We start from the raw sequence: 14,351 nt of genomic DNA, 5'->3' as shown, positions 1-14,351 counted from the left end.
AAATTTTTTTTTAATTAAATTATTTGGGGGAGCTAGAGTACAGCAGGTAGCACATTTGCCTTGCATGTGGCCAATTGGGGTTCAATCCCCAGCATCCCATATGGTCCCCTGAGCGCTGCCAGGAGTAATTCCTGAGTTTAGAGCTAGGAGTGACCTGTGAGAATTGCTGGGTGTGGCCCCCCTTTTTTTTTTTTTTTTTGGCATTTTGTATCACACCCAGCAATGCTCAGAGGTTACTCCTGGCTCTGCACTCAGGAATTACTCCTGGCAGTGCTCAGGGAACCATATGAATGCCAGGAATTGAATCTGGGTTGGCCATGTGCAAGGCAAATGCTCTATCCACTATACTTTCACTCCACTCTCCACGTCCCCCTAAAAAGTTAATTTTTAGGGACCAGAGAGATTGCCTTGCACGTAACCGACCCAAGTACAATTCCTGGCACCCCGCATGGCCCCCCAAGTACCACCAGGACAGATTTCTGAGCATAGAGCCAGGTGTTAGCACTGAGCACCACTAGATATGGCCCCAAGCCCCTAAGCAAAACAAAACAAAAAAAAAACAATTTATTGAGATAATATTGATTTACATGACTTTTTAGGGAATGGTTTCACACCTTTTCAAAATATGTCGCCACACCATCAAAATACTAGTATCCTCCACCACGGCCATTGGAATCTTACCCGCTGGATTTCCCTCTCCCTGTTGGTAACCTTAGTTCTGTATTCTGCATCTGAGGGTTTGCTGTCTCTTGGTTTTTTTTCTGTTCCTTCTTTTTGCTTCTCTATACATCACATGAATGAAGTTATCTGCTACTTGTCTTTCTCCGTCTGCCTTATTTCACTTAGCCTGACCTCCAGTTCATCATCTGTGTTGCAGAAAGCAAGATATCTTCTTTTCTGATAGCTGAGTAGTATTCTACGGTGCATAAATATCACTTTTTTTGGGGGGGTGTCCCCTCCTCTATCATGGGTGCTTGGGTTATTTTCAGATCTTAGCTATTATAGATAAAACTATAGTGCATATAAATTTTTTTAGTAGTTTTGTGTTCTTTGGATAGATACCTAGGGATGGAGTTGCTGCATTATGTAATAGATCTATTTTTAATATTTTTAAAATAATCAACAATAGATGGGGGTTCTTTTTTCTCCACACCCCCACCTGCACCCATTTTTGGCCTTTTTGATACAAGTCATTCTTACAAATGTAACATGCTATCTTGTCATTTTGATTGACATTTCCCTGATAATAAGTAATGAAGATATGGAATGCTTCAGAGATTTATGTGTCATTTTTACATGGGGCCTCCTTTAATCTTCTTTCATTCCAGTTTTACTAAATATGCATATCTGGGGCCTGAGGGTTGTGTTTGGGTTATTCTTGGCTCTGCACTCAGGAATTACTCCTGGTGGTACTCAAGGGATGACATGGGATGCTGGGGATCAAACCTGGGTCAGCCATATGTCAGGCCAGAACCTTACCCACTGTACTCTCACTCCAGCCCATAGTACATCTTTTAGAACTCTTCAGAGTCTGACTCACTTGACACCCTCTGGAGTCCCGTGTTTTCTTGTTGGTCTGTTGTGATGACACATGCCAAATAATCCTTGGGAAAGTCCGTGTGTACTTAGTAAGCATGAAAGAAGCCGTAGGACCTGAGTGTCATTAATGGATGTAGCTATGACCTCATGCCTCCAGACCATGCACTGCTGAGCACGACCCAACACCGTTCTGAGTCTTACTTGTCCCCAAGGACACCTCAGTGCTCCTCGCCAAGTTACCCTGTCCTGTCAGCAGAGCAGCATATGCTCCCTTTTTCTCTCACAAGCTACATTTCTGAAGGCTCTTGTACCTTCTCACTCATGCTCACACCACTGCACCTTCCCTTTCTCTTTTCCCTCTGGTATGAAAATTCACGATGCTTTACTGGGCAGCCTTGAGAGGAGATTTAGCTATGCCGGTTTCTGGTGCCAGTGCTCACCTCATTTCCAGCTACACTAGAGGAGCTTGTGGGAGACCCAAACGAGGTGGCTTGAAACCCTGCTTCCTGCCCAGCCTCTGTGCTTCCTTTCAGATTGGGAGCACTTTCGTCTCCTGAAGGAATGGGAGCAGAACTGGTCAAAAACTTCTTTTATTCTTCTTTTTGAAAAAATTACGTATGGTGTATTTTTTTTGTTTGTTTGTTTGTTTGTTTGGTTGGTTGGTTGGTTGGTTGGTTTTGGTGTGTTTTTTTGGGGTTTTTTTTTGTTGATTTTTTTTTAGGGGTTGGGGGATGCACCACACCCACAGTGCTCAGGGGTTACTCCCGGCTCTGCACTCAGGAATTACTCCTGGTGGTGCTCAGGAGACCTTATAGGTTGCCAGGAATCAAACCCAGATTGGCCGCGTGTAAGGCAAGTGCCCTCCCGCTGTACTGGTGCTATAGCCCCAGTGGAAGCTTCGTAATCACTGTTGTTTCACATAGTGGAGTCCTTGGGGTGGGCTACTGAGCCACCGGGCACCTCCTGTCTGAAGTCCAGTTGGGAGTGCTGTGCTAGGGGAAGAGTCCGGGGCCTGCTCTCTCGTCTATGTTGCGGTGCCCCACAGGTCAGCGCCATGAAGACATGGTTCCCCTTCGTGAGTCCATCCCGACTCCACATCAGACACCTCGGGGTGTCCTCTGCTAACAGCGTGCTGCCCTTTCCCTCCACCCCTGTGTTCCCGTTCCCACTACTATGTAAGTGACTCGCTGAGGTCCTTACCCCTGCTTCCTTCCAGCATCCCCTTCACCTCCGAGTCAGACCTGCAGGTCACCTGCTCTGTTGAAAGCAACTTTTTTGCTTGTTTGTTTGTTTTTGAGCTGTGCTGCAGAGTTCATGGTAGACCCTAAACCTTCAGGCTGGGGAACAATCTTGTATGTGTGGCTTCTGGTTTTCAGTCTGTCTCAAGAACCATTTTAAGTTGAAAATGCCTCTGACTTTGCTTCCTTTCCTTGCAGGTCACTGCTGGACTGCCTCTTCCCAAGGCTTACATTGAGGAGGTAATTTTCAGGTCTTTTTAGTTACTTTGATCCAAGAAAGCCCCACACCCAGAATGAACATTTCTTTGTTTTTCTCTGGTGGAAATGGAATGGGAAAGTTCTTTGGTTGCTTCTGGGAGCAAGAGATGCTACAAGACCTGAAGTGTGGGACGAATTGCATGAAAAGAAATAAGAGAAGTGCCTTATAAACAGAATTTCCCCACATGAAATGTCAGTAAAATCACTGCCGAGACCAGAGGTTTAACCAGGAGTGTGTTAGCTGGCTGGTGAGATTTTTTGATAGTACAGCTTGAGGTGGGGAATACTCCTGGGTTCAACCCCATAGGTTAATGAGGTTGAAAACCCTGCCTAGGACTGAGAGGTAGTACAGCAGGTAGGGCGATTTGCACTCACCCAACCCAGAATCCATCCCTGGCATCCCATGTGGTCCCCCAAGTTTACCAGGACTAATTCCTGAGTGCAGAGCCAGGAGTAACGCCTCCACATTGCCAGGTGTGGCCCTCCTCACCCCTCCCTCCCCCCACACACACATCCCCAGAAAAGAAAAAAAAAAAGAGAAAAAAAGCCTGCTCTAGACAGATAGACGGTTCCTTCCGCTCTCTTCCTGCATTGGCCAGTTGAATCCAACTGCCATTCGGATCAGAAGCAAATACAGAGCTCTCTTGAGATGCCTTTTTCTGCAGATTTAAATCCACATTAGAGTGCCAAGATGTGGTCAGGTTCCTGGTTGTGTTTTAGGCAACACTTAACACAAGTTGATCTGGCTTATCATGGCAAGCAGGCATTGAAAGAATAACTGTGAGCTGCAGTATTCACAGTGATACCATTTCCCACCAGAGACCGGCTAGTGGATAAGATGATAAGCTCAACTGTTGTCATTATTAATTGAAGGTTTCTACCCATTTGGGGAGGCTTTAAAACTGTCAAGTAGTGTGGGGTCAGTCTTCAGGCCCCAAATGAAGTATTTAAAAAGCTTCGAGAAAAAAATCATTGCTGCCGTGGGTCTGCCTGTCTTCTGGCTTGTGGTTGCCTTTTATGGCCATTTGTCTGATTCAGGCGTAGGAGGGGAATTCACAGTTCTGGCCCTCACAGCCACCCCGCAGCCTTTCCTGTGTCTAATTAGAGTGACTGCCCCTCACTGGCCCAGCTGGTGTCTTCATTTAAGAGATCCTACTTATTTAAAACTGTTTTTGATCAGTCTTACATGGGAATTGGTTTACATGTGACTAAAGGTGGAAAAAAAAATTAGCAACGCTCTTTAGAATATCAACTGAGTTCTAATCTTAGTTTCAGTGATTAAAAGGGAAAAGAGCACAAATCTTCTCTGTAATTTTAGTGTTTGCCATCTTTAACTTACTCCATTCTCCTGCTGTTTTATGTAATTTGCTGCTCAGTTATGCTCATGATCCAGTGTATATTTTCATGAGACTGTTGTATTTTTCATTGTGTTCTTGTTTAAATAGGGGCCATGCGCAGTAGCGTGTGGGAGGTCCAGGGACACTTCCGGTGACGCCTAGCCCCATACTGTGGTTGCTGGGCTCCGCCAGTGCTATGCTTGGTGATGTCCCCTGTGGGGTACTGTGATGCTATGGATTGAACTCATGGTCTTGGGAGGCTGAGCTTTCACCTCAGATCCATAAAAATTACTTTGATCCAAAAAAGCCCCACAGCTGGAATGAATATGTATAAACAAGTGCGTGAGTATGCACTTATTTAAAAATGTGTCCAAAAGTGAAATTAATTCAGCTGTCCCTAGTTTTGCAACTGTAGTACCTCTGTTGGGTTCCATATAAAAGTTGATGGCCTTGGGGCTGGAGAGATAGCACAGCGGGTAGGGCGTTTGCCTTGCATGCGGCCGACCCGGGTTCAAATCCCAGCATCCCATATGGTCCCCTGAGCATGGCCAGGGGTAATTCTTGAGTGCAGAGCCAGGAGTAACCCCTGTGCATCGCCAGGTGTGACCCAAAAAGCAAAAAAAAAAAAAGTTGATGGCCTTACTTTTCCTAACTTCTACATGGTAAATATTTATTGGGTCTCTCACCACTCAGTGACCTGGCTCCCTAGTGACAGGTTGGCATTTTTCACACTTACCTAGTGTTTCAAACAGTGCCACAGCAAACATCGTTAAATGTTTTCTTATGACTCTATTTTAAGTTTCTTAGTATTAGGCTCTTAAAGATGGTATTTACCTTATTTTCTGGTGTTCCTGGTAAATAAGAGTTCATGGTCGAGTCCACTAGAGATCTTAGTGTTTCCTGACAGTACTTGTGGCAGTTGTGTCCCGTTGGCAGGCAATGTACTAGGTTCTGTCTTCCATTGCAAGGGTCTTTGTGACTGCTCCCTCTTTGCACCGTGGGAAGTCATTTAGCCTGTAAACACAGAGATGGTAAATCTAGTTTATTTAAGGGCAGCCAATTTCCCTTAAGTAATAGACAAACTATTAAGATCTGGTATGGTGACAGTAAATACAGCAGAAGCTCCGTTTCAGTCTAGGCAGGAATTGAATATAGCTGGTGTGACAGCACGCACGCGCGCACGCACACACACACACACACATACACACTCACACTCACACTCCAGCACACACTCTCGTTTGCCACAGCGGGAGAAGCACTCGGGATCGCTCTCCCTTGTCCTGACAGCAGTGCGTGGCCGCTGCTCGAGTGCACAGCTGCCCTTTCAAGCAGAACCGACAACTGTTTGCAGCTCTGCCCTCGTATCTTCACAGACCTCTCACCCTGTGTTTACAGGACCTGGAACTGGTGGAAAAGGGCTTCAGTAACCTGAAGAAACAAATCGAAAATGCCAAAATGTTCGGGGTTCCAGTTGTGGTGGCTGTGAATGCATTCAAGTAAGTGCAAAGGGAAAGAATGAAAGGAAATGTGGGATGTGGTCAGAGTACTGACTGTTTCTAAGCCTTGGTTGGTTTTCAGCTGGTGCTGTTGGTTGTTGGGCCTGAGAAGCCAGTAATGACAGATACTGCATACACCAGAACACCTCATGCACTGAGGATCGAGTCAGATTTGGGTTCCTTGGGAGCCCATCTTGATCAGGGGGACTGGATAAAACATAGACCCAAAGTTATTCTTCATTAGTCTCTTGAAGCCTCTTTGCCAACAGAAGGGCACAGCTCTACAGAGTTCATGATCTTACTGGGTCTGTTGGGGTGTTGTTTTGAGCAGAAGTTGAATGTATAGAGCTGGAAATCTTCCCACAAGACTGGTGTAGGTAATGTGATGTGAGTTTTGATCTTATTCTAATGGTCTCACAACAGTGTGGGAAACAATTTTTTTTTTTCAAAGATAACATTTTTCAGTTCCTTATGTACCTAGAATGTTCTCTTTTGTTTCTTTTTGTTTTTTTGCTTTGGGACCACAGTCGGCTTTGCTCAGGGCTTTCTCATGGCTGTGTAATCAGGGATCACTCCTGGGGACCATATGGGATGCAGGGGATCAAAACCTGGTTGGCTGCATGTAAGGCAAGCACCCTGTCTGCTGTACTCTCTAGCCCTCGAATGTTCTTTGTATGTGTTGTACATACATGCCATCCTAAGCCTCATGACGCCCTAGTGAAGTAAGTGCTGTGATTATTCCCATTTAATAAAATCTCTTGCCAGAAACCAGCCCACCTGTGTGCTGTGGAGACAGACAGGACTCACTGCCAGGCTGGAATTGTTGGACTAGTGTCCACTGATGAGCAGCTGATGCATCAAAGTTTAATGACGGAACCAAGTAGCTGACTTCTTTGCCGTCATGAATGTGTTAGCCTGAAGTGCTGTATCTTACAGGACGGACACAGAGACTGAGCTGGACCTTGTCAGCCGCCTTGCCAAGGAGAATGGGGCTTTCGACGCTGTGAAGTGTACTCACTGGGCAGAAGGGGGCAAGGGAGCCCTGGGCCTGGCTCAGGCCGTCCAGAGAGCAGCTCAGGCACCCAGCCACTTCCAGCTCCTTTATGACGTCCAGGTGGGTCATTTGCTTTTAAAAACAGAAGCAGCAGCACACTGGGGTTTCTTTGTGATTTCCACTACTTAGAGGCCTGTGGAGTTTACTCACACATGGAGCCTATAACCAGCCTGGACTCCCCGCTCTGGACAATCCACACATACGACCACTGACATAGAGGATGGAGGGTCCATCCCAGATCCCCTGAGAGGCTGGCCTACAGGCTAACTTTTGAAAAGATTTGCTGTCCAGTCCCTTTGTGGGCAGAAGAAAGGGTTATATAGAAAATCCAAAGTGTAGCTCACTGTCAGCTGTAGCCCAGGCCTTCGGCCTTGTAATAACAAATGTGCTGGGAGCTATGCAAAGCCCAGGTGTCTTCGGCCATTTCCTGGTGAGAGGGGAAATGTGGGTGTGTGCCCCCGACTTCTGCCCAGTCAGGGAAACTTCCTGTCGCCCTCTCAGACGCCAGCATTCTTACCATTGCTGCTCTGTCCAGCCTAACAAACATTGTTTATTCTGGGATACAGTTTGGTTATTTCAGGGGAAGGTGGTATTTTGTTCTCGGTTTCCTCTGTGTGTGTTTCAGGACACGACTGGACCAAAGGTAGTGCCCACAACAGTTAGAAACTTGGTTAGGATCATCGTGTGCCTGAGCATGTTCTGCGTATATTCTCAAGTCTGGTTTTTGGCTTGGTTTTTAAAAGCTAATCGTAGACTTGCAAAAATAGCTATGAAAGATAAAAGGGAAAAATTGCTGTTGCTCTTGAATTGTGACATTTTCTTGTTTCTATTGCAAAGACAGTGCACTGACAGGTGAGAACATTCTCTACTGACATTGCCATTTTCCTGTTGAGCGTTAGTTTTATCGCTTAGCATGAAAATCTATTCCAACAATTGTCTTTTGGGGACTGGAGAGATAGTACAGGGATTAAGGCCTTTGCCTTGCATCCTGTTGATCCCCGTTCAATCCCAGTTCAGTCCCCAGCACACAAAAGATCCCCCAAGCACTGCCCAAGGTCACTCCTGAGCACTGCTAGGTATGGCCCAAGCCATCCCCTACCCCCCCAAAAAACTTTTTTGTTGTTTATTTTATTTTGTTTTTTAGGAAGTCCTACACACATTTGCAGAGCATTTTTAGGCTCCCTCACTAACTTTCCTGATCTCCCTCCACAGTGAATTCCAGTCCTTGAAAGCAGCAGGAATCCTGGAGGAAGAGGGGGTGATAAGAACTTTTTCTACTTGGATGTTCTAAGAAACAGGAGGCTGCTACTTGTTATCTTATTCAGCATCTGTTGGTCTGAAATCACCCCCCAGGAAAAGTACTTTTGCTTGGGGAAGTTCTGAATGTGCTCAGCATTTTTAGAGCTCCAGACAAGGGAATCTCGGCTGCATCCTTCAGCGCGTCGCTAAGCAGCCACTGTGTTCCTAGAGCCGCTTTCCAAAGCCTCTAGCACTGTTGAGTTCAAAGGGATCTTTTAATAATTTTGTGGCCAAATTATTCTTCCTCTTAGAAAACAAAACCCAGGCCAGAGAGATCATTGAAAGTACTGAGCACATGCTCTGCGCATGGAAGCTCAGGTATCGTCCTGGTGCTGGTGACCCACACCCGCCTCCCACTAAGCACAGAGCCAGGAGTAGCCCCCAAGTGCTGCTGGCTGTGGTTCAGAAAATAGCAGTCACCTGTCCTCTCAGCCTTAGCTTCCCGCTGCTAGAGTCAGATAGAGTCCTGATTTTAGTAACTGTATATCCATTTACCTGTGTGCAGCCTCCCCTCCCATTTCCTAAGGCAGTCCAGGTGCCCTTGGCTCCAAATCTCTTTGCCCTGAGAGTGGCCTTTCTACGTAGACCAGTAGCCTCCATCCACTACACTGTTGGCTTTAGGTGCTAGGGTAAGGCCTGTCCTTTCTCCCCACTCCCAATGTGTGTCCACCATGTAAGTCACCAGCTTGTCTTTTTACTACAAAGGTGATTTTGTTTATGATTATTTACAAGTTACAGCAATTAGCGGTATGCTATGTTAATCTGCCTCTCAGGAACTAAGAGATGATGAGAAATGAAGTTCTTCAGTAGCCTGCACTGCTGTTTGTGATGTACCTTGTATGGTCTCACACTTTTATCTACACACACACAATAATTTGGCCTCTGGGAAGTTTTCTATGTATAAAAAAATAGGTTGGTATTTAAATGTTTCTTCTGTACATTAAGATGTATAGAAGAACACTTGCTTACCAGTATGTGAAAACTCTTCTGCCCTTGGGGGGACACTGGGAGCCATGTCCCAGTCATGCTTCACCTATGTCAGTCTTCACCCTCTCTTCCATGTATTAGCTCCCAGTTGAGGAGAAAATCAGAATCATCGCACAGAAGATCTATGGGGCAGATGACATTGAATTGCTGCCGGAAGCTCAGCACAAAGCTGAAGTCTACACGAAGCAGGTAACTGTTTGGTTGGTTGGTTCTTCCACAGCGCTTTAAAGGCCGGATGGGTAGAAATGAACATATTATTTGTGGAATATCATTATGAGTACATAACTCCTCACCTAACAGTCTTTTCTTTTTTTCCCACAAATCTAATAACTAGGCTGGTAGGCAGTGAGATTAGCTTTATACTGTTGGCTATTCAAAATAAATGTGAGCGAGGCCAGAGCAATAAGGCGGGTAGGGCATTTGCCTTGCACACAGTTGACCCAGGTTCAATCCTGGAATCCACTGTGGTCCCCCTAGCACCACCAGGAGTTATCCCTGAGTGCAGAGCCAGGAGTAACTCCTGAGCATTGACAGGTGTGACCAAAAAAGTCTAAAATTAAAAAATTAAAACAAATGTGAGAATCTAGGGCCCTGGGATGAGTCTGTGGTAGAGCACTGGCCCTGCAAGCACAAGGTCGTGGATACAATCTAGCAGCAGCATTGGCGTGTGTGAGCCCTGGACCACAGCAAAGCATGTGGTCTCCATGCACCACGGCCGAGTGTGTGGGATCTCCAGTCATCTCAGCCACAACACACAAGGGCAGGGAAGAGAAATGGGGAAATCCATGTCAACACTACTTCTACCTCTGTGTTCTTTGTAGCATCGTCATCTTTTCACTTGTCCTGTCTCTGTTCCCCTTTTTTGCCAGGGCTTTGGAAACCTGCCCATCTGCATGGCCAAAACACACTTGTCTTTGTCTCATAATCCTGAGCAGAAAGGTGTGCCTACAGGCTTTGTCCTGCCCATTCGAGACATCCGCGCAAGTGTTGGCGCTGGTTTTCTGTACCCCCTGGTGGGCACGGTAAGTGAGTGCTTATGTGGTAAGGGAGAAGCTGTTGTTTGCCTGTGCTGTGCATTTTGAGTTGATTATTGAGTGGGTGTCAGATGAGCAGAAAGTTGGGGGAAAGGGCTGTGAGGGTCGCTCCCCTCACTGTGGATCCTTTCAGTTTCAGTTGAAGGATGGTGCTGTGACTCCATGACAGCAGTAATGATACTGGGGCCAGGCAAAATGCTCAAAGGTCAGGAGTGCATGCTTTGTATGTGGGCGCCTGGGGACCAGTACTTCGTGTCCGCCAGCATGAGAAGGGACCCCGAGCACCAAGGTTTGTGCCCCCTCCAGAAAAACAGCAACAGTCCTCTACCAGCAGCAGAGTGCCCCTGACTAAATCTCAGGTGGATGGTCCTAATTGCTAGGCTGTAGTCTGCTGATTAGCAGTTTGCTGGCCACCATAGGATGGTGAACTCAGTTACTCAGTCATGAACTCCCACTGGGACAGAGGTGCACAGCTTTCCCGGTAACCCCAGATTTTAAGCCTAAAATGTAGGATTTTGGGGTAAAACATAAAAAAAAAAAACATTATGGGGTAAAAAAAATTCTCCCGTAGGGACTGGAGCAATAGTATGGAGGGTAAGGCCTTTTTTTGCTTTTTTGCTTTTTGGGTCACACTTGGCGATGCACAGGGATCACTCCTGGCTCACTCAGGAATCACCCCTGGTGGTGCTCAGGGTACCATATGGGATGCTGGGAATTGAACTCAGGTCAGCTGTGTGCAAGGCAAACGCCCTACCCGCTGTGCTATCACTCCAGCCCCTGGAGGGTAAGGCTTTTGCCGTGCACACAGCTGGCCCCAGGTTCGGTCTTTGGCATCGCATATGTTCCCCCAGGCACCACCAGGACTGATTCCTGAGTGCAGAGCCAGGAATAATCCTGAGCATCACCCGATGTGGACCAAAAACAAATCCAAAAAATTCTCCCTTAAATGTGACAAAACCTTGTAGATGGGAAAAGTGAGATTGCTAGGATGTGGCTCAAAGACTGGATAGAGTATGTGCTCTGCATGTAGCAGCCCCAGGTTCGATTTCCAGCACTGTAGTGTAGCTGAGTGACATTAGCCAGACACAGCAGGACAACTGTCTATGACTCTTGTGGGTTTCCTGGAGTGGTCGGCAGAAATGGGAAGTAGAGTGGTGGGAAGAAGCAGCAGGCAGGAAGAGCGTAGATTAGTGTCTAATGGACACGCTGGGCTGCTCTACCTCAGGAAGCTGCTCATCACAATTTTTTTTTTAACTTTTCTGATTAGTAATATGACCAACAACTGGGAGAAGATCCCTTTAGGGGGAAATTGAAAAACCAAAAATCCTGCTAATTTCTGATTTGAGTCCTATTTTTAAGAGTTTTTTGCTGATACGCACAAATGTATATCTACATTAATGGGCACAAATGTTCTAGCTTTATAATGTCATGTCATCTTCAGCCTTGGCCTGAGGATCACTCTTTTCCTTTTCCCAAGTTTTTGACATTTCTGTGCTGTTGATGGTGACTCGTGTGTGTGTGTGTGTGTGTGTGTGTGTGTGTGTGTGTGTGTGTGTGTGTGTGTGTGTGTAATTTATTCTTAATTTACAGAAGTTTGATTTGGTCTGTCCTGTCCATATATGATTTGGAATTTATTCATGTATGAGATTGCCAAAAACAGTAACAAGTCTCACAATGGAGACGTTACTGGTGCCCGCTCGACCAAATCGATGAACAACGGGACGATAGTGCTACAGTGCAGTGCTATGAGATTGTTAAAAATATACCAGATTTTCACTTACAACCTTTACAAATTGCATCTTAGTAGATATTTGTTAAAGCCAAATCTTTAGAAGAGAAGCAAGTGTAAATGAAATCCATTATCATCACAGATTCTGTTTTAGAAGACCCACCCAGTTGGGCTAGTAAAAATAGAAACTATAAAGCCAGGTACATAAACCTAAAAGATTGTCATGGCCTGATTAAAGGAATCAAAGGATAATATTTCCTTTCATGTGTGTTACTGAAGCTAAGGTAACACAAGTATCAATTCAAGACTTATTTAAATAAAGTCACAAATCAGGTGGGTCATAGGGAGCTTTGACCATGAGCAGTGGGAGCTAAGGACTTGAGGACCTGAGTCCTGAGCCACGGGTGGTCCCAGTGGTCCTCGGAAGGTGGAATACTCCGGACTTAGTGCTGAGCCTGTCAGTGGAGAGGATGCCGGGAAGCCTAGCATTGGTTCACTAAAGTGGACCTTCTTAAACTGTCCGCTTATGACACCTTTTCACCCAAGAAGCAGGTGAGCACTGCCAGAAACACCTGAATTCATTACACTGTTGATTTGTGGGAGGGGCAGCACCTGGCAGAACTTACTTCTGGCTCTGCACTCCACTCAGGGACCACCCCTGGTGGGCCTCAGGGGACCATATGCGATTGAATCCCAGTCAGCTGTACGCAAGGAAATGCCCTACCTGTTGTACGATATCACTCTTTGACTGTGACAAAATTTTTCATGAACCCCTTCACTACCACATTCAGTTATGGGATTTCGTATGGACCACAACCTACAGTTTAAGAAGCTAAGTGTTGGATCTGGAGAGATAGTACAGTAGGTTGGGTGCTTGTCTTGCATGCAGCTGACTCAGGTTTGATCTCTAATGTCCTATATGGTCCTCCAAGTGCCACCAGGAGTGATCATGAACACAGCCAGAAGTAAGCTCTGAGCACCACTGGGTGGGGCCCAAAAACCAAATATATGAGAAGCTAGAAGCCAAAGATCTGAGCATTTGTCGTTGGTGGTAATAAAATGGCTTTCTTTTTAATGTATAGCAGGAAGAGCATCGTTTTAACACCTAGAAGATAATACTCTTTCTGGGTTGGGTTGTCTATCTTAGGAGAAGGGGCTTTGGGGAGCACTCCTCCTGCACAGTGCTCAGGGGGTCTGAGGGCCACTCATGGCAGTACTCGCAGAGCCAGGTAGTGCACTGCCAGTGCACAGCAATGTGATACTACTTAGACCCAAGTGTTGGGGCCGTGCCGTGCCTAGAAGCAAACTCAGGGCCCCACGCATGCATTCCTGCCCTTTGAGCTGTCTCCCTGGCCCTGAGGTTTATTTTTTAAAGCTATTTTCACATCTCCTAGATGAGCACAATGCCTGGACTCCCTACCCGGCCCTGTTTTTATGACATTGACTTGGACCCTGAAACTGAGCAGGTGAACGGGCTGTTCTAAATAGGTAAGTTATTATGGGGGAGTTTGTGTTTTCCCTTATGAGGCATATTTATGAATTATTGTACTCCAGCTAAAGCAATGAAAATGGAAACTTTCTATGTTTTCACAACATTTCAGATGTCACTGAGGGCAGATGGGACAGTAGTAAGAGTTGGCAGTAACCAGTAAGTTTTCCAACAAGAAGCCAAAAATATTTGAGCACAGTCTTGCCACGGGTTGCAGTGTAGGAGGAAGCCATCAGCTAAGGAGCTATATAGGACTGCAGGGGAGTTTGGCTCCAGGAGACTCAGGTTGAGTTGATGACATCTTGAGATGTAGGAGCAGCTGGAGGTCTTTGTTCTTTGTGTAGACAGAAAGCAAGAATTGAGTAAATATCCCAGAAAGGCAAAGAAAACAGGGACTAGTCTGGGAGTTCTTGGAGTCTTAAGTGAAACACCCCCAATTGCTCATCATAGTGAACCACTTGTAGACGCATCCCGTTGAAATTTCAAAAAAAGGGCTGGAGAAATGGCTGGAGCTGGTATTTTGCACACTGGAGACTCTAGTTTGGGCCTCAGCACTGCATGGTCCCCTGAGCACCACTGGTGTGGCCTCAAAAAAAAAAAAAGAAGAAGAAAGGAATTTCAAAAATATCAAAGATGATGCTAAAAATTCTTAAGGGGACAGAATTATAGTACAAGGGTAGGATGTTTGCCTTGCATGCAGCCAACTTGTATACTTGTATTCAATCCCCATCTTCCCATATGGTTCTCTAAATACCACCAGGAGTAATTCCTGAGTGCAGGGCCAGGAATAACCCCTTGAGCATCACAACAGGGTGGGCAATCCGCAAACAAAACAAAAATATTCTCGGAGGAAGAAAACTTGTCTGTAAAACAATGAGAATGATCTGAACA

The 14,351-nt window shown here is 45.9% G+C and overlaps 1 protein-coding gene across 1 annotated transcript in view; it reads left to right on the top strand.

The window, feature by feature from the left end:
- MTHFD1 (methylenetetrahydrofolate dehydrogenase, cyclohydrolase and formyltetrahydrofolate synthetase 1) overlaps nt 1–14,351 on the top strand; it is a 69,497-nt gene that overhangs the window by 54,120 nt on the left and 1,026 nt on the right. The window contains exons 22-27 of the mRNA XM_004612363.2: nt 2,976–3,017; nt 5,768–5,868; nt 6,805–6,982; nt 9,290–9,397; nt 10,078–10,230; nt 13,366–13,459. Of these exons, the coding sequence (XP_004612420.1) occupies nt 2,976–3,017; nt 5,768–5,868; nt 6,805–6,982; nt 9,290–9,397; nt 10,078–10,230; nt 13,366–13,455 (672 nt within the window). The 3' untranslated portion in view covers nt 13,456–13,459. The remainder of the gene's footprint in view (nt 1–2,975; nt 3,018–5,767; nt 5,869–6,804; nt 6,983–9,289; nt 9,398–10,077; nt 10,231–13,365; nt 13,460–14,351) is intronic.

This window comes from Sorex araneus, chromosome 3 (assembly GCF_027595985.1).
Source record: "Sorex araneus isolate mSorAra2 chromosome 3, mSorAra2.pri, whole genome shotgun sequence".
NCBI lineage: Eukaryota > Metazoa > Chordata > Mammalia > Eulipotyphla > Soricidae > Sorex > Sorex araneus.
This window is presented reverse-complemented; position numbering and strand designations above follow the sequence as displayed.